General features: G+C 47.9%; 1 protein-coding gene across 2 annotated transcripts in view; it reads left to right on the top strand.

Moving 5' to 3' along the window:
- Positions 1-16520: 16520 nt before the first annotated feature.
- HUNK (hormonally up-regulated Neu-associated kinase) overlaps positions 16521-27503 on the top strand; it is a 105530-nt gene continuing 94547 nt past the window's right edge. Inside the window, exon 1 of one of the 2 annotated variants that reach the window (XM_066259541.1) lies at positions 16521-17338. In XM_066259541.1, the coding sequence (XP_066115638.1) occupies positions 17081-17338 (258 nt within the window). In that variant the 5' untranslated portion in view covers positions 16521-17080. Of the gene's footprint in view, positions 17339-19751; positions 19805-27503 lie in introns of those variants that run through there. The other variant, XM_066259542.1, reaches the window with a different exon arrangement.

The following is a 27503-nucleotide window of genomic DNA, read 5'->3' as shown; positions in this document are numbered from 1 at the left end:
TGAATCTATGCTTTTCCCCTTTTCTGCAAAAATTTGAAGGAAAGCGTGTCGACATTTTTTTGTGGAGCTGGACTATGCAGAAGAAAAATGCTTCTTGGTGTGAAAAAACGGTATCTGGAGGAAAGCGATGGTTGGATTCTGCAGTGTGGGCGGCAGAAATTTGACTCACTCTATCTTTAGCAAAAGGGAACACACTGGAAGGGTCTGTGCAAGCATGCCCTGACTGCAGAGCTCCAGCGGCCTGGCTTCTGCTCCCTCTCAGCATCACCGCTCATCCCTTGGGCCCCTGTTTCTGCGCTCCGGCCACAGCGGGCTCCTCCCCTCCACGCACAAGCTCCTTCCCACCAATGTGCTGCAGCAGTGTGGGTCTCTTGGTCCTGCATACTCTTCATGTGACTTACTGTTCTCAGTTTAACATCTCTGTCCAAATATTGCCTCCTCAGAAAGGTCTTCCCTGACCACCCTCATCAGGTGACTGCCCTAGTGATTCCTTAAGTGTTTAGCAAGTGCCTACCATGTGCCAGACATTGTCCTAGGGCTTGGGACAGTGAATCAAGCAGACAGGAATGCCTTCATCCCGTGGAGGTTGCTTTCAAATGGTGAGAGTCAAACAATAGACATGATGGTTAATTTTGTGTGCCAACATGGCCAGGCCATGAGCCCAGATGTTTGATCAAACAACAATCCAGATGTTTCTGTAAAAAGTGTTTTGTAGATGTGATTAACATCTGGATCAGGAGACTTTGAGCAAAGCAGATGATCCTGCGCCTGGTGGGTGGGCCTCATCTGATCAGTTGAAGGCCTGAAGAGCTGAGATGGAGGTCTCCTGGGGAAGGAGGGAGGGATTCTGCTTGGAGCCAGACTTCAGACTGGAGACTGCGGACTTAGCTGTTTCATGGCTCTCGGCCTGCCCTGCAGACTGTGGACTTGCCAGGCTCCCAGTAATGTGAGCTAGTTTCTTACAATAAATATTGTATGTGTATGTATGCACATGTATGTATTTGTGGGGCCCAGTGTGAAATGATTATGTAAGACTCCTTTTTTAAAAAAAAATTAGCAGCAGGCCCTGGCTGGTGGCTCAATGGATAGAGTACCATCCAGAAGCACCAAGGTTGCTGGCTTGAGCCTGGGGTTGCTGGCTCCATCCCAAGGTCACCACCTTGAACCCCACTCAGGGCACGTATGAGAAGCAATCAATGGCACAGCTAAGTGGAAAAATGAGTTGATGCTTCTCTCTCTCTCTCAAAAAAAAGCATAACAGCATAGGGCCCTTCTGAGAGTGGGTCCTGTGTGCGGTCCTGTGTGTGGGTCTTGTGCTCATGGAGCCGACCCTGCTCCCTGAAATGGGCCGCCTTAGCATCCCTCCAGGGCCCCTGGGAAGTGTGGCCCCAGAGCCATGCAGTCATGGATTTCAGAGCCTGGCAGGCAGGGCCCTTGGTCAATTCCCCTCCCTGTCATTGAAGTCCTGGGAGGTGCATTTTCACAGCACCCCACAGGTGTGGTCAAATTTATCATGTTTTTTTGGTGGGTTTTGCTTTTTGTCTCTTAAGAAGGCTGCGAATGAATATATCAGCCTTTATTTTCAATGACTACCTTAAAAATAGGGCTTCAATCCTAATATAATGGATTTGTACTGATGATGTGAAGTAGGGACTTAATTTGTGTGTGTGTGTTTGCACACCTTTCTAGGAACTCTTTTTATTTTTAATTAATTTTTTTAAATTTCAGTTGACATTTAATATTACATTATTCAGCATAGTGATTAGACATTTGTATACCTTACAAAGTGATGCCCCTGATAAGTCCAGTTCCTGCCTGGCCCCGTCCATAGTTGTTGCAGTATTGTTGGCTGTACAGTATTCCCAGTGCTGTCCTAGGAAATCTTCTGAGGATAAGTTCCTGGGTCAGAAGGGTGCACATGTCTAAGTTCTTTCACATAGATTCATATGATATGATTTTTTCCTTTCTGAAGAACCATAACTGAGTATTTAAGAAAATTCTTGCTGCATTTTAAAAACTAGGTTTATTTTCTTTAAAAACAATAAAGGGTTAATATATTTTCAACTCTTTGAAATGTTTATCTTTATGGCTTTTGCTTTTCTATACTTGGTATTTCAATAAAATCAGTAGTGCTTTTGAAAAGAAATATCAGGAGGTTTTCTAAAAATACTACATCTTTGCAAAAAATGTTCAGATTTGAAAATGAAATGTGCCCCTAATAATTGAATCCCACTGAAAACCAATTCACCGCATTTCTAAGGAGCAAAGAAAATTGTATGGTGAGAGGCACAGCAGTCGTGCATTACCTATGGGTTGCAGACTTGCCTGAACAGAAACCCAGATGTACACAAAGAGAAAATTCAAGTTTTTAGTTTCATGATAGTGATGACACTTCATCTCTTAGCACATGAGAGTGGGCAATGAGTTTTTTTTTGTTTTGTTTTGTTTTGTTTTTTGTATTTTTCTGAAGCTGGAAACAGGGAGAGACAGTCAGACAGACTCCCGCATGCGCCCAACCGGGATCCACCGGGCACGACCACCAGGGGGCGACGCTCTGCCCCTCCGGGGCGTCGCTCTACTGCGACCAGAGCCACTCTAGCGCCTGGGGCAGAGGCCAAGGAGCCATCCCCAGCGCCCGGGCCATCTTTGCTCCAATGGAGCCTCGGCTGCGGGAGGGGAAGAGAGAGACAGAGAGGAAGGAGAGAGGGAGGGGTGGAGAAGCAGATGGGCGCTTCTCCTGTGTACCCTGGCCGGGAATCGAACCTGGGACTTCTGCACGCCAGGCCGACGCTCTACCACTGAGCCAACCGGCCAGGGCTGAGAGTGGGCAATGAGTTTTAATCTTCTTAGGGACCATCTTGTCTTTTTAATTTTTGCAAACATCTTTAGTTATGTTAATGATATGTGTAACAATCTAGTCGTTGAGATTGCACTAAAGCTGCAGAGTAAAGAGACATGCTCTTGTATCATTACATCACATATCTATAATGCAGCCATAGGTGCACTTGCAATTATAATCTATGGGATATCAAGCTCTCCCTACACTTGTATTTTAATTTCTAGATGCCTAAAAGTTGCATGTTCTATGAATTGGTTGGTTTCACAGTATCTAATATTGAGTTTAGCTAGTGTGATATCTAACTACTTCAATCGAGTATCAGAAAGATGGTCTGTAAACATCTATTATCTATCTATCTATCTATCTATCTATCTATCTATCTATCTATCTATCATCTATTTATCTGTTTGTCAGTTTGTCTGCCTGCCTTAGAGTGAATGATATCAACAAAATAAAATACTGAAGGCTCCAGGTTCTTAGATTGAAAATAAAAATGATTTGTATTAATTTTATTTCCCTCTCCTCCTCAATTTTTACCAATATAATTGACATATAACATGACATTAGTTTAAGGTGCACAGCATAATGATTTGATATACGTATATATTGCATAATGACTACCAGAGAAAGTTTAATTACTATCCATGACCTCGTAGAGTTACAGTATTTTGTGTTGATAGGAGGATGTTTAAGATCCACTCTCCTGGAAACTTTCAAGTATACAGTACAGCACTGTCAACCCCAGTCATGCTGCTGTGCATCACTTGCTGGACAGGGTTTGCTTATCTTGTAATTGGAAGTCTGTACCTTTCTACCACCTTCACTTATCCTCCCCAAGTCCCAACCCCTACCGCTGGCAACCACCAGTCTATTCTCTGTTTCCATGAGTTTAGTGTTTATAGATGCCACATAAGTGAAATCATACATCATTTATCTTTCTCTGTCTGACTTATTTTACATAGCATAATGTCTTCAAGGTCCATCCATTTAGTCTAAAATGGAAGAATTTTCTTGATGGATAAATAATATTCTATTTTCTATATATAAATTTTCTCATATATATTCTAATACATATTTTATAATATATACACACACATTCTTTATTATTTATTTGTTTGTTTGTTTGTTTGTTTATTTACTTATTCTTTTCCAAGTGAGGGGAGGGAGATAGAGAGACAGATTCTTGCATGCGCCCCAACCGGGATTCACCCAGCAACCCCTATTTAGGGCTGATGCTCTGCCTATCTGGTGCCATGCTCACAACCGAGTTATTTTTAGTGCCTGAGTGGGAGGCTCCATGGATCCATCCTCAGTGCTGGGAGGGTTGATATTCTCAAACCAATTGAGCCATGACTGCAGGAGAAGAAAAGGGAAAGAGAGAGAAGGGGTAGGCGGGTGGAGAAGCAGATGGGTGCTTCTCTTGTGTGCCCTGACTGAGAATCAAACCCAGGACTTCCACACGCTGGGCCAATGTCCTACCACTGAGCCAACTGGTCAGGGCCAAGATTGCTTTAGCTTAGTGGTCGGCAAACTCATTAGTCAACAGAGCCAAATATCAACAGTACAACGATTAAAATTCCTTTTGAGAGCCAATTTTTTAAACTTAAACTATATAGGTAGGTACATTCCTTATTGAGGTAGTGCCTGCATGTGGTATTTTGTGGAAGAACCACACTCAAGGGGCCAAAGAGCTACATGTGGCTCGCAAGCCGCGGTTTGCCAACCACTGCTTTAGCTATTTAGTGTTTTTTGTGATTCCATAACAGTTTTAGGATTGTTTCTCTATTTCTGTGAAAACTGCTGTTGGGATTTTTTTTTTTTTTCTGAAGCTGGAAACGGGGAGAGACAGTCAGACAGACTCCCGCATGCACCTGACCGGGATCCACCTGGCACGCCCACCAGGGGGCGACGCTCTGCCCACCAGGGGCGATGCTCTGCCCCTCCGGGGCGTCACTCTGTCACGACCAGAGCCACTCTAGCGCCTGGGGCAGAGGCCAAGGAGCCATCCCCAGCGCCCGGGCCATCTTTGCTCCAATGGAGCCTCGGCTGCGGGAGGGGAAGAGAGAGACAGAGAGGAAGGGGAGGGGGAGGGGTGGAGAAGCAGATGGGCGCTTCTCCTGTGTGCCCTGGCCGGGAATCGAACCCGGGACTTCTGCACGCCAGGCTGACGCTCTACCACTGAGCCAACCGGCCAGGCCTGCTGTTGGAATTTTGATAGAGATTGCATTGAATCCTTAGATTGCTTTAGGTAGTATGGGCATTTTAACAATACTAATCCTTTGAGTCTGTAAGCCTAGGTTAGTTTTCTGTTTATTTGTGTTTTCTTTAATTTCTTTTGTTAATGTTTCATAGTTTTCAGTGTACAAATCTTAAAGTTATTCCTAAGTAGTTTATTCTTTTTGATGTAATTATAATTGGTTGTTTTCTTAGCTTCTCTTTCTGATTGCTGTTAGTGTATAGAAACACAACTGATTTTTGTTTTTGATTTTGTATCCTGCAATTTAAAAAAAGAATTTTTTATTCATTTTAGGGGGGCAGATAGAGAGAGAGAGAGAGAGAGAGAGAGAGAGAGAGGAGGGGAGAGGAGCAGGAAGCATCCATCAACTCCCATATGTGCCTTGACCAGGCAAGCCTGGGTTTCAAACCAGGGACCTCAGCGTTCCAGGTCAACAAGTTATCCACTGCACCACGGCAAGTCAGGCACGTATCCTGCAATTTTACTGAATTTGTTTATTAGTTTTGTTTTTTGGTAGACTCTTTAGGATTTCCTATAAATCTGCAAATGGAGACCTTATATTTTTCTGATTTGGATGCCTCCCCCCCCCTTTTTCTTGCTTATTGGTCTGGCTGGTACTATGTTCCAGTGCTATTATATACTATTTAATAAAAATGGTGAAAGTTGGGGTTCTTGTCTTGTTCCTGATCTTTCCCTCTACATCCAGTTTGTTGAGAGTTCTTACCGTGAATTTTGTCCAGAGCTTTCTCTGCATCTGTTGAGACGATCTGTGGTGACTTTCTGGGGCTCTGTCTGTGCAGAATGACTACTACCAATGACTCGTCTCTGTGAGCGGTGCCAGCTGCTAGAGAACAGAACCACCATCTTTGTTCAGTAAGGGTTTCCTCTTGTGTCTTTCTGAGTTCTTGTCTTTGTAACATGTCCTCCCTCTGTGACATTTAAGTGACCTCTAGCATTGAGGAATCCGTTGAAATAGTGTGAGTCCTGGTCCAGCCACAGCTTTCCACACTTGCGTGTGTCACTCTGGGCTCAAACCTGGCTCCCTCTAGCCCCCTTGAACACTGGTACTTCCAGTTGTTTCTCTGCTCTGGGAGGAAGAAAAACATTTGCACATGAAGGGGATATAAATGAAGTTTAAAAAATGAAATCATTAACCTTTTAGGATCCTTTAAAAAAATAAACAAAAATGTTCAGATGTGAAATTAGCTCATTCAACAGATTCAGGCAACAGTTGTTGTTGTTGTGAGACCAGGCAAATTTCTGTTATAGCATGGTATTTGTACTTTGTATCAGCCAAGATTTGGGGGCTTAAATTATTCAAGTAGTTACTGTGTACTTGTAACAAGGTGTCCTAGCTGGGCGAGGTCAGTATGGTTCCTGGGATGTTGGAGCTATAAAGTATACTAGCCACATTTCGGAGTGTCTGCATTATTTTCTGTTGCTTCTCTGTAGTCCAAGCAGTTCCTTGGGAGAGAAATTTACCCTATTGATGATGGCTTCTATTCATAGCTCATGATGTCATGACACTGCAGCTGTCCCTGTCTTGCCACCTGTGGAGATACCCAGATGTTCCCATAGTCCCCAGATTCTCTGGTCCATGACAGAGTTGTCTGATCCCATTTAGAGTCTTCAGAAATTGTGGAAAAACATTTCTGAGATGTTGTTATTCTTAATTAAAATTCCAGGAGGCCCGGAAACTCATGCACAGCACAAGAAATTGAAATAGAAATACTTCATTATCTCAATTCATGGATGACATTTCCTTCTTAAATTTCTTTTCTTTTTTTTCCCCTGAAAAAATAAATGGGGGCGGGGGAAGCCCAGTGGTTCCTTTTAGTACATTTCTATCAAGTTATTTTCACTTTGGTGCCTGGGTCTTTCTTTCTCGGAGATTTTAACATTCTCTTGAAGGTGACGACACATCATTGCTCAGTCACCAAAGCTTTATTTTATGCCTATTTTTTTGTACTGCATTCTGTATCACCAAGAAAAAGCTATAATTGGTTAATAGACCTCATTGAAATCTATTGCATTTTTGGTACAAGTCTGGACCCTGAATTTTCTATTGTTCATTTAGACCCTTTTGCCGAAGTTTAAATGTGCATCGACTCTCTCTTGAGATTGCTTTGTATTGTGAACTCTGTGCTTTTGATTTAAAAATAACATTGAGTTTTCACATTTTTAAAACTTTTTATGCCCCTTTTGACCCTGGAGGACTCTATTATTATCTCTGTTATCATCATCTCATCTCTCTTTTAGAGGCTGGCACTTTCCTCTTGCTTGAACATCATGCAGATCAGTTGGTCCAATCTCTCCTCCTATGAGTCCCATAACCTATAAGTCACACTATAACATGCTGGTGAAGTGCTGGTCTGAATATAGGAGCAGTGTGACCACAGGTGGAAGGAGCTGCGGGACTTGGCCAATACATGCTGTGGAGGCCAAAAGGGAAAAGAAGGAACTGGATTCTCAGGTGCAGAATCAAGGGGAGTGGAACAGAAAGTTGGTTAAGGGAGAGCTTATCAATTTGGGAGCCCTCCCCTGGGATATAGGATCTAACAAGCTGCACAATGATTTATTTGTTTTTTAATCTGTCACCAAAATGACAGGAAACAAAAGCACATACAGGCAAATGGGATTGGATTAAAACCAAAAAGCTTCTGCATAGCAAAAGAAACAACCAACAAAATAAAAAGGCAACTTACCAAATGGGGAAAAAAATACTTGCAAGCCACATGTATGATAAGGGGTAACATCCAAAATATATAAGGAGTTCATGCAACTCAACAGCAAAAACAAAACAAAACAAAAAACAAAAAAACAGATGATCCAATTAAAAATGGGCAAAGGCCCTGGCTTGTGACTCAGTAGATAAAATATCATTTCAGGTTTGATTCCTGGTCAGGGTACGTAGGAGAAGCAACCAATAAGTGCACAACTATATGGAACAATTAAGTGGAACATCAAGTTGATGGTTCTTTCTCTCTATTTCTCTGAAATCAATAGAAAAAAAATGGGCAAGGGACCTGAACTAACATTTCTCAAAAGAAGATAGACAAATGGCCAACAAGTACATGAAGAGGTACTCAACTTCTCTAGTCACTGTGAAAATGCAAAGCCAAACCACACTGAGACATCACTTCACACCTGTTAGGATGTCTATTACCAGAAAGACACAAGATAACAAGTGTTAGGAAGTGTGTGGAGAGAAGAGAAGCCTCTTGCACTGTTGGTGGGAATGCAAATGGGTTCAGCCACTGTGGAAAACAGTATGAAGTTTCCCCCCCAAATTAAAAATAAAATTACCATATAATCCAGCAATTCCTCTTCGGGATATATATTTAAAGGAAAGGAAGTCAGTATCTCAAAGAGGTATCTCCACTCCAATGTTCATTCAGCAGTATTCACAATAGCCAAGATTTGGAAACAACCTGAATGCCTGTCCAAGTGTGAATCGATAAAATGCAATATAATATATATATATATATATGTACAGTGGAATATTACTCAACCATAAACAAGAAGAGTCTATGTCCATTTATGACAACATGATGACCTGGAAAGACATTATGCTACGTGAAGTGAAGCTAGACTCAGAAAGACACATACTGCATGTTCTGATTTATATGTGAAATCTAAAATTGTCAAACTCATAGAAACAGAGAGTAGAATGGTGATTAACTAGAGTTGGGAGGAGGGGAGTCTAGAGAGATGTTGGTTAAGGCTACAAAATTTCAGTTTTATAAGATAACTAAGTTCTGGAGAGCTAATGTCTAACAATGTGTGTCTACAGGTCACAATATTGTATTGTATACTTAAAATCTGCTAAAAGGGTAGAACTCAAGTGTCCTCAACCACACACACACACACACACACACACGGTAACACAGGGATATCTTAATCAACTTGGTTGTGATCAATTTCACATTGTGTGTGTGTGTGTGTATGTCAAATCAGCAAATTGTATTCCTTACATGTACGCATTTTTAATTGTCAATTAAAATTCAACAACAACAAACAACAACAACAAAAGACATTGAGGCTTCCTTCTTGCCTTCTCTTAAAGACCACTGCACTGGGGGAATCCAACTGCCCTGTTGTGAAGATGCTCAAGTCACCCTTTGGGGAGGTGGGTCCATGTGGCAAGGAGCTGTTGGCCTCCTGCCAACCACCAGCATGAACTTCCCAGCCCTCCATCTTGCAATCGCATTTTCCATCCCCAGTCAAGCCTTCGTTTGACTGGAGCCCCCGCCCACACTTGGCTGCAACCTGTGCCAGGATCTCCTAGGTAAGTCACCCCAAAATTCCTGACCCACAGAAACGCTGTAAGATAGTGAATATTTATGGTTGCGTTAAGCCATTACTTTTGTGAGTAATTTGTTACACAGCAATGATAATTAACATAGAGAAATGCCCAAACTCTTCAATGACTGTTTAGATCTGAACTGATATCTGGAAAACCAAAGCCTCCTTGTGGGCCCCTGTTAGAGTGGTGGCCGAGGGGGACAAGTAGAGTCTTGGTCCAGGTTGAGCCGACAGTAGACCCACCATGTCCATGGACTCATGGAGTGATGTTTCTACAGCGTCCAAATGTACCATTGGATTGGACATACTTGATACCCACTATGACCACGGCACTGATTATCTGGCCTGTGGGGTAAAAGATATTGTAATGGAGAAGACCAAGTGGAAGATCCTACGACCTACAACAGAAAGACCACTGCTTATCCCAAGAGGAATGCTAGAAATTAGTTCCACCATTAAGGACTTAAAAGATGCAATGTGATGTCCCTGACCTCTTTCCAGTCGACTCACTAGCCCGGCCCCTGCAAAACTACTGACTCCCAGACAATGACAGGGGTCATTTACTGTAGACTTAGCCAGAAGGAGCTGCCACTGTGTCTGGTGTGGTGTTTTTATTGAAGCAGATGAGCTCTAGTACCTGGTATGTGGACCTTCATCTGATGATTGTATTCTTTTCCATCACTATAAGAAAGGAGAAGAGACATGATTGTCATTCCCTTGGAACAAGAAGTAGTATATACTGACAGTTTCCCCTTGGGCTATGTGCACTCTCCCCCTCTGTGCCATATATAGTCTGCAGAGAGCTGGACCAGCTGGACATCCTCTATCAAAGCCTCATGCCAATCAAATGGATGAGCAGAAAGCGGCAGGTGTTCCGGAGGCCTTGGTGAGGCATGTGGGCGGCTCAACATCACAGGAGATAAGCCCACATTTCAGAAGTCTGCCGCATCATTGTACAAGTCTAGTGGTCTGAGGCATGCTGCAGCCTGCCCTCCAAGAGAAAGGACAAATTATTGCATCTAGCATCTCTTACTGTCAAGAAGGAAGCACAATATGCCACAAATGTGGAAGTCCACATCCATATTCCATATCTGAGGGTCCTCTCCCGACCTGTAGGTTGGATTACATGGAGGGCAGGCAGCTGTAAGGACGGCCCTGGGGAAGAAGGTGGGGGAGGGGCTCTGGAGGAGGTCCAGACTGCCAGCAAGCATCCCTGCTACTAGGGTTCATGAGCCAGCACAGCTCAGGATGGCAGAGGCATCAGTGGTGGGAAAAGACCACCTCTGCAATTTACAATAAGTGCCAATGGGAGAGTCAGAAATCTCTTCCCTCAGGCTCTGGACAAGGCCACACCATGTGCCATGGAGAGTTTTACATTTTTCTAAAAAGGAGCTCTTGGTGCCTTGCTGCTGGACCCTCTTAGGTATAAAATGTCTGGACATGGGACACCAAGTGACATCCTCTAGAACTGCCCACCATGGGTTGGATTCTGTCAGACTCATCAGGACGTGACTCACGGGATCTGTGGCATCTGCTGCAGGATAGAAGCATTGTGTCTGGTATTGCACATGCACAGGGCCTGTGGGCTCCAGCAAACTACACAAGCAGATGGCTTGGATCCCCATAACCTGTATCATTTGCACCAGCAATGCCTCAATTGGCCACATTTGGGAAGGGTCCCTTACGACTCCCTGACAGAGGAGGAGGAAACATGAGCTTAGGTCTTGGGTGGCATGTGTGGGAACGAGCCCACAACAGATGGTGACTGTACTGTAGCTGCCCTCAGGATTGGCCTTAAGGACAATAGTGAGGGGAAACTCCTTCTAATGGGTGGAGCTTCAGGGGTGCCCCTGGTCATCCACCTGATCTGGAAGGAGGATATTTATCACCCATCTATCCATCCATCCACATGCAGATTCTTCAGCAATAACAAATGGCTTGGTCAGATCTCAGGACCCTGAGGAGGAAAAATTAGATGATCAGAATGTGTGATGGACAATGGGCACAGTGTGAAGACAGGTATAGCCATGCCAGGGCTCAGCAGAAAGCCTCCACCTTGCCAGGAAGAGGTGCTGAGCAACCACAGTTTCCAACCATCCACTTTTCATGTGATTTTAAGTTCATTGTTTTCTAATTTATGTTCCAGAGACTTTCCACTTTGACTTAAGACAACAAAAGCCAAAATAGTTTCTATTTACTTTTGACAGAGAGAGAGAGTCTGAGAGAGGGACAGATAGGAACAGACAGACAGGAAGGGAGAGAGATGAGAAGCATCAATTCTTCGTTGTGCCTCCTTAGTCTTCTTAGTTGTTCACTGATTGCTATCTCATATGTGCCTTGACTGGGGTGGGGGGGGTGGGGGGAGCGACTGCAGCAGAGCAAGTAACCCCTTGGTTAAGCCAGCGACCTTGGGCTCAAGCCAGCGAAGGGTCATGTCTATGATCCCATGCTCAAGCGAGTGACCCTGTGCTCAAGCTGGTGAGCCCACACTCAAGCCGGATGAGCTCCTGCTCAAGCTAGTGACCTCGGGGTTTCAAATCTGGATCCTCGGCATCCCAGTCCGACACTATCCACTGCGCCACTGCCTGCCTGATCAGGCAGTTTTTATTTTTTTGTGGCCTATTCACATATATTTGCCTCATTTAGTCCTGGGAGCTAGAAATGACAGAGAAGAGTTATTTCCTTTACCAATGGATAAAATTGATGTTCTGAGAAGGTAAGTTCCCTGCTCAGGGTCACCAAGCCAGCAGGCAGGGTGGTTCTGGTTTCTGTGGGCAGAGAGGAGCCGATTCAACCAGCAGGGGGCGCATGCCTCTTCTTGTTGGTATCTGGCCACCTGCTGTCCAGAGCAGCCTTTCGCCTTGTATGCATGTATGCGCGCATGTGTGTTAAATCCACTTTAAGTCTGAGATCTCTCAGATTTTCGGAAATGAAGAGAGCTGGGCACAGGTTTCTGGGTTCAGGGAAGAGATTCAATCTGGAGAAAACGTTTTAGGGCTCCTCAGTAATGGGGGCAGTTGTGTTTGTGGAACTCTGGGGCTTTCCTGAGTGGCTTCTGTGAGTGTTGTCATGATAACAGTATTGATGGAAAGTTCACCATGTGCTTATACTGTGGCAGGCAATGGGCTAGGTGCTTGATGTCCATAATCACATTAAACGGTCACACTTCCTCGACAGTACAGCTGGAGGAAACTGAGGCACAGAGATGCTGAGTCACGCTTTGGTTTTAGAGAAATACTTCATGTTAGGGTGTGGCTGACAGCCTGCTCTGCAAGACCAGGCACACCAACTAGTCTTTATGGCTCAGAAACCCTTCCTTCCTCTGCCTTCATTGCACACATTCAACAGCTGGGGGTTGTGAGGAGAATCATGGTAGACATGCACTCTGGGGACAAGGGTGCAGGTCCTGCTCGATGACTTCCTGGAAGCATCCTTTGGGGAGAACTAATGTATAGAGTTCACAGACTGTCTTCCAGGCAAAGTTTATTCATGCCTGCTGTCTTGGCTTTGCTCTCAGTTCCTTTTCCATTCCCCGGCCAGCTTTTGGCAGCCTAATCCTCTAACCAACTTCATTTCCTGGCCACGCCAGCCTGATCACTTCTAATTGTCTTTGACTGCTTCCAGCTGGGTCTCCTGGCTGGCGTGCTGTGGGACCATATGGGGGGGGGTGATGGGGAAGGAGAAGTGGGGGGAAGGAAACAGCTGGTACAAGTGAAAGGAGAAAGCTTCTCTAGCCTTCCTAGCCCACTGAGCTTGGTACTGTTTTTAAAGGGTTAACTTATTCAGGTTAGAGAATGGCCCATATTGTACTTATGCCCCCTCCAAAAGGCAATCAACAACTAACAGCAAACACTTTTAGAAAGTTACTAGAACTACCGTCCCCCAGGACAGATGGGATCGTCTCTCAGGAGCTATGAAACTCCACTCACTTGAGAATCAGTGAACAATGACTTTCATTCATTTCCTCCACAAACATTTATTGAACAATAACCATGTCTCAGGCACTGTGCTAGGTGCTCCAGGGCAAACGAAATATAAGACACAAATCTCATTCTCAATGATTTTAAAAGAGAAGGAAAGGCCCTGGCCGGTTGGCTCAGCGGTAGAGCGTCGGCCTGGCGTGCAGGAGTCCCAGGTTCGACTCCAGGCCAGGGCACACAGGAGAAGCGCCCATCTGCTTCTCCACCCCTCCCCCTCTCCTTCTTCTCTGTCTCTCTCTTCCCCTCCCGCAGCCGAGGCTCCATTGGAGCAAAGATGGCCCGGGCGCTGGGGATGGCTCTGTGGCCTCTGCCTCAGGCGCTAGAATGGCTCTGGATGCAACAGAGCGACGCCCCAGAGGGGCAGAACATCGCCCCCTGGTGGGCATGCCGGGTGGATCCCGGTCGGGCGCATGCGGGAGTCTGTCTGACTGCCTCCCCGTTTCCAGCTTCGGAAAAATGAAAAAAAAAAAAAAAAAAAAAAAGAGAGAAGGAAAAATAGACCCCCATCTTAAGTAACACAGGTCAGAAGAGTGTGAAGTGAGGGGTATTTAGTAGGAGAGAATAGAAGAGCACCCTGACTCTTGCAGAGCTTTGACTTCAAAGGGGGTCATGGAAAAGGGACATCTGGACTAAGTAGGAAGGAAGCAGAGGCGGCAGATTGGGGGCGGGGTAGTATAGGAAAAGGTGTCGGGCTGAAATCTGGTGCCCAGGGTGACCCCACAGGGGGAGAAGAGATTCTGTTTAGGACCATGAGAAAGTCTCTAATGCTGGATGGCCATTTTCCAACCAGATATTCTTTGCATCTCTGATATGAGGGCGGTACACTGTTTTGTGTGCTCATTTGTCTTACATATGGGACTTTCTGGGGTTATTCCTTATTAAACAAGGTCGTTTCAGAGAGCAGGACCTGTAGTTCAAACACTAGTTGCTAAGCCCAAGCAGGCGTAGGATTTGGACTCCTCTTTGGCATTCATCCCAGCTGATGGAATTAGCAGTGAATTTGAATCAAACCCAGGCATCAGGCTTGAAAAAGATTTAATGGGCCTGGTTTTTCTCTATTCTTCACCCCTTTCCTGACCTCCACCCTGAGAGGATAATGAAAAGGAAAGAAAACCTCTATTTTATCATTAAATGTCTTTCACCATTTTTATGCCCGAAGCTAATTTTTTTCCTTTTAGGTCATAACGATGCTTTGATGAACAGTCTCTGACATTTGCCTCACACCATAATAAGAGGGTTTCTAAATTTTCTTATACAGCTAATGTCCTGAATTAAAAACAAAATAAAAAATAAACAAACATACAAAAAAAAAATCAAAACCAAAACAAAGAAACCCAAGCCATACTCTATTTTTTTTTCTTGGTAATAGTTAGCTAGCATTTTATTTATTTATTTATTTACTTACTTACTTATTTATCTATCTTTGTATTTTTCTGAAGTGAGAATCAGGGAGGCAGGTAGACAGACTACTGCATGTGCCTGACCAGGATCCATCTGGCATGCTCACCAGGGGGCGATGTTTTGCTCATCTGGGGAGTTGCTCTGTAGCAACTGGAGCCATCCTAGCGCCTGAAGCAGAGCCCATGGAGCCATCCTCAGCATCTGGGCCAACTTTGCTCCAATGAAGCCTTGGCTGCAGGAGGGGAAGAGAGAGATAGAGAGAAAGGACAGGGGGAGGGGTGGAGAAGCAGATGGGCACGTCTCCTGCGTGCCCTGGCGGGGAATCAAACCCAGGACTTCCACATGCCCGACTGACGCTCTACCGCTGAGCCTGCCAGCCAGGGCTACAAGCCACATCTATTAATACAACATTGGGCAACTCCAAAAGCTTTCCAAAAAAGGAAGATTCAGAATGGTTTTGACCCCAAAGTGAGCTCTGTATTCCCTTCACTAGATAGTTGTCCCCCCATGTTACTGTCCTCTTAAAATTTGATTATTGAATTAGAGACATTAAAGAGATTAAATGGGCCTTGCAGAAATCCTGGGAGGTGGGGGTGGGGGTGGTGTGGCGGCAAAGAAGTCCCTTAAACACAGCAAGAAAAACATTTGACACTGTATCTATCCTGAATACTGAAAATTTGAAACAATAAGCAGACTTGACACAAAACAGCTCAGTTATAACAAGGCTGGTGACTTGTAAACAGGCGAGTAGTGGGTTATGGAACAGTATTTAAAATTAGATTTAAAGTAGACGCTTCTCTTGTCCCAGAGCTTCCATCTTCCAAGACGCTGGATTAATGACAGTGTACCCATACTCCCCCCCCCCCCCCTCCCGTTTCAGGGCACTGACATGGATCGTGTCAGACTTGCCTGCCTAGAAGTTAAATGAAAGTGACTTGGTTGGGGCTAAATCTTCTTCCCTTTTAACTTGGACGGTGTATGGTCTGTGCTAAGTATGCGTTAAACGATGGCGCATTTTATCTGGCTGCTCAACAGGTAGCCTTTTGTAGATGTCTCTCCCCTCCCCGACCCCCCTGCTACCCCCAGCTTCTCCCTCACGCGATTCCTCATTTTTGGTTTAAGAAGGTGTTGGGAATCCTGGAGAAGATATGAGTCGTTAGGGAAGCTGCACTTGCTCAGGAGGGACGAGCACACGGGGTGCGCAGAACAAAAGCGCAGGGAGTGCTGGCCTCAGTCGTCCCACCATGGCTCCGCGACATGGCAACGGAAAGCAGAGGTGTCAACGTGCAAGCCGAGGCTGCAAGCACCCTGGTTCCTACGATGCAGTCGCTCCTGTTGTTGCGGCTGCTCTTCCTTCAACAGGGCAGTCCCATGTGCTTGTGAGCCTGGGCAGACGCCCTGCCACCTCCCCGTCCTGCTTACCACCCACCTACCTACCCATTAAGCCATCCAGCCATCCAGCCATCCAACCGTCCATCCATCCATCCGCCCGCTCACCCAGGGTCCAGAGGGCCCTACTGTGTGCCCAGCCTGCTCAGGACGCCGGTCGGGAGCCCCTCCCGGCTCCCTGGCTGGGTGGGTGCGGCTGGTGGGGGCTTTCACAGCCGAAAGGTCCAGAAAGCCGAAGCGCAGAAGCCGGCGGGAGGAGCCGCTGGAGATTGCCCGACTTGGGCGGCCGGGAGCGCGCGTCCGCCAGACCTCGCGGGGTCCCCCTGTCCGCCGCTCCGGTGGCTGCGCCGCGCCCCTCCCTGGCCCTCCCTCTCCAGCGAGGGTCGAGTGTGGCTGTTGCGCGCGGAGAGGGAGGGGCTACGAGGGATTTGAAAGTGCACGGGCTGAGCCGCGGAGCTCGCATCTGTTCCCGCCGCCCGCGCCCGGATTGAATTTCTGCAAATTCAGACTGAATGGGGCTTTCTTCTGCCGCCGTCCAGAGGGCGCCTGCAGCCCGCCGCGCGCCCAGCTAGGAGCGGACCTGCGAGTGGACCCAAGCCCGCGCGGACCAGCCGGCGGCGGCAGGGCGGAGGCTGCGGAGGCGCCGCGCGCGGGGACTCAAGCATCGGACCGCGCCCCCACCGCCCCTCCAGGGCCAGAGAGGTGCCCCGCGCCCCGGAGAGCGGCCACTGTCACCGGCAGCCCGGAAGGGACTAGGGGCGGGGCCGTGTCCTGAAAGGGGCTAGAAGACCCTCCGAAGAAGAACTTGTTGGGGGCGGGTCCCCGGCCCCCGTCGCCTGGGCGGCCGCTATTGTCTGCGCGCGCTCGGCTGGCCGAGCCCGGGGCGGCGGCGACAGAAGCCGGAGCCGCAGGAGCGGCCGCGCGGGCGCGATGCCGGCAGCGGCGGGGGACGGGCTCCTGGGCGAGCCGGTGGCGGGGGGCAGCGGGGGCGGCGAGGATGCGGCCAGGCCGGCGGCGGCCTGCGAGGGAAGTTTCCTGCCCGCCTGGGTGAGCGGCGTGCCCCGCGAGCGGCTCCGGGACTTCCAGCACCACAAGCGCGTGGGCAACTACCTGGTGGGCAGCCGCAAGCTGGGAGAGGGCTCCTTCGCCAAGGTGCGCGAGGGGCTACATGTACTGACTGGCGAGAAGGTGAGCGGCGGGCGTTGAGCGGACTGGGCGGGTGGGCTGGACCGGGTCGCTCCCGCCTTTCCTTTCGGGACCGAGGAGGGTCGAGTCCCAGGAGCGCGCAGGCCCTGCAGCCGGCGACGGTCTGGGGTCATTCCCGAGGGGGTGGGGGTGGGGGGGCGGAGAGGAGGCTGGCTCACCCTAGGAGCCGCCTGCAAGCCCTTTTGCTCCGGGAAGGGCGCCGCCTGGCGGACACCAGCGCGGGGTGGGGGCTCAGCCCTGGGGAGGGGGCGTTGTGGCCGCAGATTAGCAGAGCGGCAGGAACCAGGGCGGGAGTGCGTGCGCCTTTGTGGTCAGGGTGGGGGCGCCGATTAGCCAGCCCTTAGAGGAGCCTGGAGTCTGAGCCTCGACTTGGGCTCTGTGGAGAAGGTGGGAGACATTCCTCTCCACCTGTGCGCCGGGGCAGCCGGGGGAAGTTTTTCACGCCGGAGGAAGGTTAACCCACCCTGCCTCTGCCCAGCCCCTTATCCGCTCCACTGCCTGCGTGGAAGCTGCAGGAAGGACCCTGCGCTGGCAGCTACAGACCTAGAAGTACACGCCGACACCCCCATACTGCAGAGATGGGAGATGCATTCTGATATTTTTGAAAGAGGAGAAGGCAGGGAAAGACCCCCTCCTACCCTTCCTACCCTCGCCCAGACCCGGAGGGGCACCGTCTTGTGTTATTAGTGAACCCTTGCCAGGCGAGGCCCAAGTCTATTGTAACTTAGATCTGTGAGAAGAAACCCAAGATATGATGACTTACTTCTGAGGTGAAAGGCCCAGGCACCGGGTCACTCCTAGCGGTAAGGCCGCTCCAGCCTGGGAGTTGCCTGGGGCTTGGAGTTACTTCAGCCACAAGCGCAGGTCACCCCACTCAAGGCTGAGGTTGCTCCACCCTGGTCTGGAAGTGGTCGCTTTTGTGGGCCACAGCCCAGGGAGACATCAGCAATATGGGGAGAGGGCAGGGAAATGGGGGCTCCATACCCACCCTTCCCCCAACCTGGGATTCTCTGCCCAGTTGGAGAACTCCTGGGAATGTTCTGGCCAGGGACTGCTGATCTCTGTTTGAGGTACCCTGCTGTCCTGTCCCAGGCTCCTGTGTCCTGGAGCCCCTTGCAATTTGAGTACAGGACTCCATCACCCCTGTCGTTTGCCCTGGGTTTTGATAGCTCTTTGTTTGGAGTAAGTGGGGTTAAAGTGAGTACTTTAAAAAGTGCCTCTTGCTTGAATTTCCGTTCAAAAGGGAGTGTTCACCATGAACTCACTAAATCGAGCAACTCTTCAAAGGAGACCAAACAAAACAAAACAAAAACCTCCAGACCTCCTTCTAGTCCAAAGGGAACAGGTCACACTTCACTGGTTGGTTTTCAGTGGCTGGCAACTTACACATCCCCTCAGGGCATGGGTGCCCCAGGCCCCAGGCTCCTAAGGACAGTGCGTGCACTCACTGCCCCTTCCCTGTCCCCATTTGAATTCATGTCAGCATAGATGGTAGAACTTCTAGTTTCATTCCAATCCTATAAGATTCAGTCTGGTTGTGTACGTTTCCTCATGAAACTTAGCAAAAAGAGACAAAGCTTTATGCTAATAGCAAATGGCCATGATTAAGAGCACATTTACCTCGCCTACCCTTGTGCTGGGCTGTTTCTGGTTTCCCTCCACTTCCCAATCTGTGTCCTGGCTCCCGCTCCTTGCCTGTGTACATTTTTGCTCCATACTATCAGTCTGTTGGCCTTGGCTGCCCTGTGCAAGGTCACACTCAGAGCTCAGTGCCCACCCAGCTGCTCCGGTTCCTTCACACCAGGCAGTCTGGAGTGCAGGGAGTTCCTGCCCAGATGGGGTCGAAATGGCGAGACCCCTACACCCCTAAGTGCTCATGTCCCTTCTCCTCTTCCTTTTCTTAAACAGTTAATCTTGCTTTCAGCAAGGGCCTATGGTTGTACAATTACTGAGCTGGACCCTCTGTTTGGATCCAGTTAAGGATGGTGGTTCTGAGGGGGAGAGAGTGGGAGGAGGTAGGAAGATTTCTCATGTGGGCCCAGCCTCCAGTGTCATGAAGAACCTGGATTTTAGTTCCAGCTTTAAAGAAACAATGGGTGTCATTCATAGTTGTTATCTCCCAAATTCAACAACTTTAATGCTTAACTAATAGATTTGAGTTTGGGCAGATGGCAGAGATTAAAATGTGTGTGTGTATGTCTCTGCTGGGAAGGTGGCTGAGTTCAGGAGTCCCCATCCCCATGCATGTTCTGGCTCTTGTCATACTGAGGCCAAGCCAAAGGTGAAGTCACCCTCACACTACTTGCTGCCTTTCTGTCTCTTTAAGAGATGAGTTATTAAGAGGGTTCTCCTCCCGGAAGAGGGCTACTCCCTTGAGCCAAGCAAAGGGGAACTTGAGATGACAGAATGCTGAGGAAGGGGAATGAAGTGACCCCCAAGATGGATGATGTGAGTGACTCAGAAAGGCCTCTCACCCTGACACTACCCCCTTCTAGAACGTGTATACTTTTTGAAGAAAGCTCTTCACTTTTCTCCTCTCCTTTTTTAAAGGACATAGACCATAATGGAAGGGGAAGTAAGACATGAACACTATACTAAAATAGATGTATGCCCCCATGCCAGCCCTGAGTGGACCCAGGGCAGCAGTGGTGGGGATCAGCTCATTAAAAAGCTGGACAGGCTGTTGGGGGTGGGAGATGGAGGGTGTGTGTGTGTGTTGTGTTTTAACTTAGTGCCCATTTCCAAAAAGATTTGGGTGAAATCCTCCATTGCTTGCTGGGAGTTATTGTGTGGGTCCAGATGACAACCACTTTTTCTGACTTTTACTTCAGGCTTCAATCTTATCTTATCAAGAGGCTTCTCTTCCCACCACTGCCCGCAGGACAGTGCTTTGCCTGACTTTCTCTGAAGTTGTTTGTTTGAAAGTCATTTGACTCTAGATGGCCTTTTTACTGCTTGAAGGGAAAGGATTTATTTATTTATTTATTTTTTGGCTGAGACCTAATTTTGTCCTCTAGTTCTGAGTTGAAGCAATCTCTGTTAATGTGGCTTTAAAAATAAATAATTCACTTGGTTATATGAAACTGTTAATTGGTGCATTCTTAGTCAGGGCTGAGCGCCTTTGACTAAACCTGAGTTGATAATTGGAGGAGGAAAAATGATCAGAAAAATCAGAATTTTGAAAAGTATTCTCTCTGGCTTTGAGACAAAGAACAAAGTTGCCGAGCAGGAGTATGGAGTGATGACTTTGAAAGACCCAGAAAGATTGTGCTCACTGCCCCTGCCCCGGTCCCTGATATCTAGGAAATGCAGAGTCTTTGGCCCATAATAGGTTCTTAGTACATTTTAAAAAATTATTGATTGATTTTAGAGAGAGAGGAAGGGAGAGAGAGAGCAAGAGAGAGAGACAGAAACATCAATCTCTTTCTGTATGTGTCCTGAACGGGGATCAAACTGGCAACCTCTGCACATCTGGATGACGCTCTATCCAGTGAAACTATCCAGCCACAGTGGTTCTTAGTACATTAAAAAAAATCTGATAAAATATAGTTGGAAAGGCTTATAGAGAAAAAGCATAGGTAAATCTCAGCTTGAGATAGAGCTGGTTTCATAGGCTGCAAAAAGGGGAGATAAGTTGATGCCACAATTACCTAATGATTAAAACACAAAGTTGGGTACATAACGTGATTGGGTACAATGCTTAAATATCTTGTTCTAACCTTTGGTTTAAAAAAACCAACCTGTTTATTACTTTCATTGGAGCTATTTTGGGGCCAAAAAAAAGCCTCCTGCCTGCTTAGTAAGTTTTCAGTGATTATGCTTTGGGCACGACTACCAGATACCTGGAGTGAAGGAGATGCTAAAAATACAACTTACTATGTTCTGCAGAGCAGGAAATGTGACTAATTTTAAAAGTGGCCTTTTGGCAGATCTGTTTTTAGCAAGTATTTCTGAAACAAACAGGTGCTAAATCCTGAAATTTTTTTCTTTCTTTTTTTTTTAGTGCTAGAAATTTAGGGTTAATGGCTTTGAGAAACAAGAAATGCTTCGAGAACTGGGGATTCCTATTAGTGCTCAGCAGGGGCTTCTTGGCAAGCTGGAGGCGTTTGGCAAAAGCATGACCCAGTGCCTCCTGTGTGACAAGGTAGTGCCCACAATTCCCGAGGTCGCAGGCTGCCTCAGCGGGCAGCCTTTGAGCTTCCTGCCTGCCCCAGGTTTCTGAAGTTCTTTTGAATGATGGAAATTGGTACGTAGGGCTGGCGGTGAGTGTTCATTGATACCCAGATCCTACGGACTTCAGAGGGTGCCTTGGGTCCGTATAACAGAGCTGAACACTGCCTACGGAGAGGAGTACAGCCTGAAATTTTCTCTGCAGGTGTGGAGTCACGGGCAGGTTCCAGGGCAGCATGGCAGTCATCTTCCCTGTGGTTACCCCTCCCAGAAGGCATGGAAGGTGGCAAGCTGTGTCTGCCCCGGGAGATGGGCAGGCCAGTGTCCTCTGTGGGAAGGCGGCTTGGGCACAGAGTGTCATTTACCTTGGAATAGACACCCCGTCTCGATTATTCATGGTAACTGAGCGACCTGCTCTCCTGGCTAACGGAAACCTTTAAATCATCCATCGCCTAACCTTATTTTTGCAAACTGGCGCAACCTCTTCCTCCGCTCAGTCTGGGCTCTGGCCAGTGCCGAGTGCTGCATTAAATTTCACGCTCTCTGATGGGTGCCGCTGACTGGTAAGATGACCAGTAGGAAAGAGCTGAACCACGGGGCCTTAGTTGTGCCCGAGCTGCCTGATACCTGTACAAGGTCGACAGAGCTATTGCTTCTCCTTTGTCATAAATACCAGTCCAGTGGTGCAATGTTTAGTGGTTCACTTTGGGTCCTGTGGGTATGCCCTCTTCAGGGGCGTGTGGGGACCCTAGGCATTGACCTGAGCACCAATGCCCCCAGTAGGTGTCCCTCTGACCTTCTCCTGTCCATTGGTGGGGCTGCTGTAACAATAACCACCACCTCGGAGGGCTTAAAACTAGAAGTTTATTCTCTCATGGTTTTCCAGGCCAGAAGTCCAAAATCATGATGCCTGTAGGGCTGTGCTCCCTCTGAGGGCTCCAGGGGAGGATACTTCCCTGTCCGTTCCAGCTTCTGGCAGCTGCTGACCATCCTTGGCTTTCCTTGGTTTGTGCCAGCCTCACTCCAGTCTCCACCTCTGTGTTGACACGGTTTCTTCCCTCTGTGTGTTGCCCGTCTCCACATCTCCTTTTTCTTCCTGCTAAGGACACCAGTCGTCGGATTTAGGGATGGCCCTGATCCAGTAGGACCACATCTTGACTTGATGATATCTGCCAAGACCCCATTTCTTTTTTTTTTTTTTTGTATTTTTCTGAAGCTGGAAATGGGGAGAGACAGTCAGACAGACTCCCGCATGCGCCCAACCGGGATCCACCCGGCACGCCCACAAGGGGGCGACGCTCTGCCCACCAGGGGGCGATGCTCTGTCCCTCCGGGTCGTCACTCTTTCGCGACCAGAGCCACACTAGCGCCTGGGGCAGAGGCCAAGGAGCCATCCCCAGCGCCCGGGCCATCTTTGCTCCAGTGGAGCCTCAGCTGCAGGAGGGGAAGAGAGAGACAGAGAGGAAGGAGAGGGGGAGGGGTGGAGAAGCAGATGGGCGCTTCTCCTGTGTGCCCTGGCCGGGAATCGAACCCGGGACTTCTGCACGCCAGGCCGACGCTCTACCACTGAGCAAACCGGCCAGGGCCAAGACCCAATTTCTAATAAGGTGACATTCGCAGGGACTGGGGTTTAGGGCTTGAACATGCCTTTTGGTGGGAGACAGTCCAACCCACATCATCTTCTTAAACTGTCAAGATTGTGTTGCAGGTGATTTCCTGGTGTGCGGGCCTTGAGGGGTGGGTGAATGTGGTTTTAGGGAATGCTCTCAGGACAGTCTCTCTGAGGGGGGGAGGGGAGGGGAGAGGTGGGAGAGGGGGGAGAGGAGAGCAGAGCAGCACTGGGCAGAGGGAGAACTGGGCTCCCGTGCTGTCCTAGCTGAAGGCCCTGCCATACCTCGGAGGGCTCTGGAGCTGATGCTCCTTCAGAGGTGTCTGAACTGGGGCCAGGGACTGGCCTTTGTACCTCTGCATGGGTCTGTCCTTGGATGGGGGCTGCTCTGAGAAAAGGGCAGGCCTTGGACACCTGCTGAGGGCAGTGCCTGGGGCAAGCTCACCACTGTGAGCCAGCAAGCTCTTTCCCCTGCAGCGAGATCTGGGCACTGGTCCTGGAGTCCACTCTGTCTGAAAGACCGGGTCAGGCCCAGGGTCTTACCTGAGTCCCAGCTGGTTCCGTAAAGAAAGTGGGCAGCTTCCCTGCCCCAGCCGCCCACCCGGGTGTTGGTCCTTTTAGCCTGAAATGAGTCTATATTCCAGCCACTCTGAGCATCCCGGATAGTCTGGCCTCACGTGTCTCTTTAGTTGGAGTCCTCCGTGCTCTCTGTTGAGTTTGAGGGTACTTTTAGAATGCTTTGATATATTCCCTATGTTTTCTGTTGAGGACTTTGTGTCAACAGAGTTCGGCTAACTTGTTGACCTGTGTGCTTAATGCATGGAGCTTTCCTGGGGGAGACCCTCCCGCCCCACCACTCCTGAGCTGGGAAGAGTGGTGAGGAGTTGTGGGAAACTGGATTGTTGTCAGAGCAGTGATTCGGGTCAGAGCCATCTGTTAACATCCTCTTACTCCCTCTACTGTGCCCTCCTGTGCCACCGAGTGAAGTGATGGCCCGAGACGGGGTTCTGTGTGGTTTTGAATCGTTGTCTGTTTTTAAGATCCATGTGGTTACATGTTGGTGTAGTTCGTACTGACACCTGGTCTGAAATTTAAAAGCGTCGAGCGGGTGTGCAGTGAGAGGTAATCCTACCAGACCTGTGCCGTGTGCATACGAGTGTCTGTACATGTTTGTAAGTTACAGGTATAGAAAGATGTGTTTTTCACTGTACATGCTGTCCAGTAGCTTGCTTTTCTAACTTGGCATTACTTCTTGAACATTCTTCCTCAAAACTACTACTGTAGGGTCCCTTCATTTCTTTTTAATTACTGCACAGTATTTACTGCACGGAGGTTCCATGTTTACTTCTCTGTTCCTTGTTGGTTACGTTGTTAGACATTACTTAAAGAATTAAGGACAATTAAAGAATAGGCCTTTAGGTGGTATGCAATTTATTTTTGTTATTCCCAAACCTTGCTGCAGTGAATTTTGTAGCTATTTCAGTTATATCTGAGGGATAAACTCCTAGTCTTTGGTGGAAAGGTCTGACTGTTTCAACTGTCGATACATGTTGCCAAGTGTATCATGAAGGCTTTCTCTGTTTATACTCACATCAGCCTGGTGTGGGGGTATCTTTCCACCTCTTGGTCCACACAGGGTGCCCTCCAACTCTTTGAACTTTGCTAGTCTAGTAGACTAAATGTGGTATCTTATTTTACATATGGTTTCTCTTATTTGCAAATGAGTTAAGCATATTTTCATATGCTCAGTGGTAACTGGCATATCACTTCTGTTCATTGTTCATGTCTGTTCACTATTCCCCCCCAGGGGGGTTTTGGTCTTTTTTCTTATTGATTTATAGGCACGTTTTGTACACACAAAGGCAGTCCTCTTTTGGTGACATATCTTGCAGCCTCCTCCATCTCCCCTTACTCCTTGTTTGTTCTCTGTCTTTGTTTCTTGATAATTCTTGCTACTGCAGAGGGTCCATGAACCCCAATAAGTTGTATGAGTGTAATTATATTTCTGGAGGGAGGGACCGTGGCTTTCATCAGGTTCTAAAAGGAGTTATTTACTCCCAAAATGTTAAGAGCCACTGCTCCATTGCCCACGCCTGTCAGCTGTGTTGACCAACTGGGGTTTGTGCATTGTTAGGATGAGGATTTGGGCCACTTTGGTTTGTTAGCACCTGTGCTGAATGGGCTAATGTTGCAGAAGATACTCAGGATAGGCAGGCTGGTTCTACAGCCATGACCTTGAAGTAGGGTCCAAGGATGCCTGATTTCTGCTTCTTGCCTCCCGCCAAGCCTGCATCATAGGCACAGGGTATGATAGCGCGTCGCTGGGGCTTTAGAAAATGTTGACTGTTGCTGGGAATGCCCTGAATGTCCCATCATGTGTTCATGGAAAGGCAAGAGATACAACTTATGGTGGGTGATTGAGAGAAAAAGTTCGGGGTGGTGGTGGTGGTGGAGGGAAGTGAAAATCTTTTAAGGAGCAGTAGTTGCCACTTAATTTGCACTAAGTGTGAGTACGTGTGTCAAAATGTGCCTCAGAACCCTGTGGGATATTTTGTCTACAGAAGGGGCCCCTGGGCCGTGGTCCTGGGGGAGGGAACAGCTGGGCCCTGCTGTTTGAAATCAGAGGTCAGCATGCCCTCACTCTGATGACCGTCTCTAAAATGTCACCTGTCACTCTCTGCACCTTCACCCTGTTTTGTCTTTCCTCAAAGTGTTTCTGACCACCTGGATTACTTTGCTAGGGCCACTGCAACAAAGTACCACAAATTTTGTGGCTTAAATGGCAGAAATTGACTGTCTCCCAGCTCTGGAGGCTAGAAGTCCAAAATCCTGGTGTCGGCAGGCCTGGTTCCTTTGGAGGATAGGAGGGAGGATCTCTCCCAGGCCCTGTCCTTGGCTTGTAGATGGCCATCTTCTCCCTGTGTGTCCTTTTCTCTCTCCTTTTTAAATTTCTCTTTTTAATTAAATTTAATGGTGACATTAATCAATAAGATTACATAGGTTTCAGGTAAACATTTCTGTAGTCAAACTGTTGATTGTGTTGTGTGCCCATCACCCAAAGTTAAATCATTTCCCCTGTGTTTCTTTTGTCATCTTCCCTGAGTCTGTATTGCATTTCCCCTTCTTATGAGGACATAAGAAGAATAGAGTTCTTCTCAACCTCACTTTACCTCGATTACTTCTGCAAAGACATATGCTCCATATCAAGTCACATTCTGAGGTCCTGGGGGGTCAGGACTTGCTATAGCCTGAATGTCTGTATTTCCCCCAAATTCATATGTTGAAACCTAATCCCCAAGTGATGGCATTAGGAGATGGGGCCTTTGGGAAGTGGTTAGGCGTGCAGTCAGAGCCGTCACAAATAGGATCAGTGGCCTTAGGAGAGAGATCCCGGAGAGCTCCCTGGCCCCTTGTGGGGACACAGCAAGAATACAGCTCTCCAGGAACAAGGATAAGAACTCTCACCAGACACCAAGTCTTCTGGGGTCTTGATCTGAGCTTCCCAGGCTCTATATGTGTAGGAAATAAGTGTCTGTTATTGATAAGTCACCCAGCCTATGGTGTTTTGTTACAGCAGCCCGAGTGCACGGAGACAAGACTGAAACATACGAATTTTGGGGGGGGGGGAGACACCATGTACCTTATGACATCGTCTGACCCCACAATATATATTTCTGTGTTTATGTTTGTCTCCTGTGAGGAAGGATGCCTGCTCCTTCCCTGATGCTGGGAGTAGTTCCTGAGACGGAGAAGCGCTCAGTGCACAGATTCTGAATGGATCCAAGGATGCTTTGATCATCTGAGGACATAGGGACAGGACAACCTTCTGGGTGACAGTGGTCAGGTCAGCAGGGAACAGTCTGGGGCACTGTGTGTCTTGCTGGAAGCTCCTGAGTGTGCCCGTGGGAGGGATGAGATGGAATAGGTTGTCCAGCTGGTGCTCTTTGAGAAAACTTCCGGCCCTGGAACAGCTGTGCCCTCTGCAGAGCCCAGGGGGACAGGGAACCAGCCAGAGCAGGAAACATTTTGCCCTGCCAGGGGACTGTTAATGAACCCTCAGCTCCTTCCCGAGAAATTGTACCAACAGCGCAACAGATGGATGAAGTTGCTATTTGCAAACATACATTTTTTTGGATGTGCCCCATGGAGATATATGGAGGCTTGGATCTGTCTCTTTGACTGTAATTTTCTTATATATAAGTTTGTCGGTCTCCTAAGCCAAGTGACTGTGCAAACATTTTATAATCCTGCTTGCCTTTCGCCTGTTCTCTGAGCCATGACTCCTCATATCCTTTCTTGCCTTACTCTGCCGTTTTTGTCTCCTGGTGAGTTCTGTCTTATGTCCCACCTCTTGGCTTTTTGGTAATG

This window comes from Saccopteryx bilineata, chromosome 2, assembly GCF_036850765.1.
Source record: "Saccopteryx bilineata isolate mSacBil1 chromosome 2, mSacBil1_pri_phased_curated, whole genome shotgun sequence".
Lineage (NCBI taxonomy): Eukaryota > Metazoa > Chordata > Mammalia > Chiroptera > Emballonuridae > Saccopteryx > Saccopteryx bilineata.
Note: the sequence above shows the minus strand (reverse complement) of the source record. Positions and strands in the feature narration are given on the sequence as shown.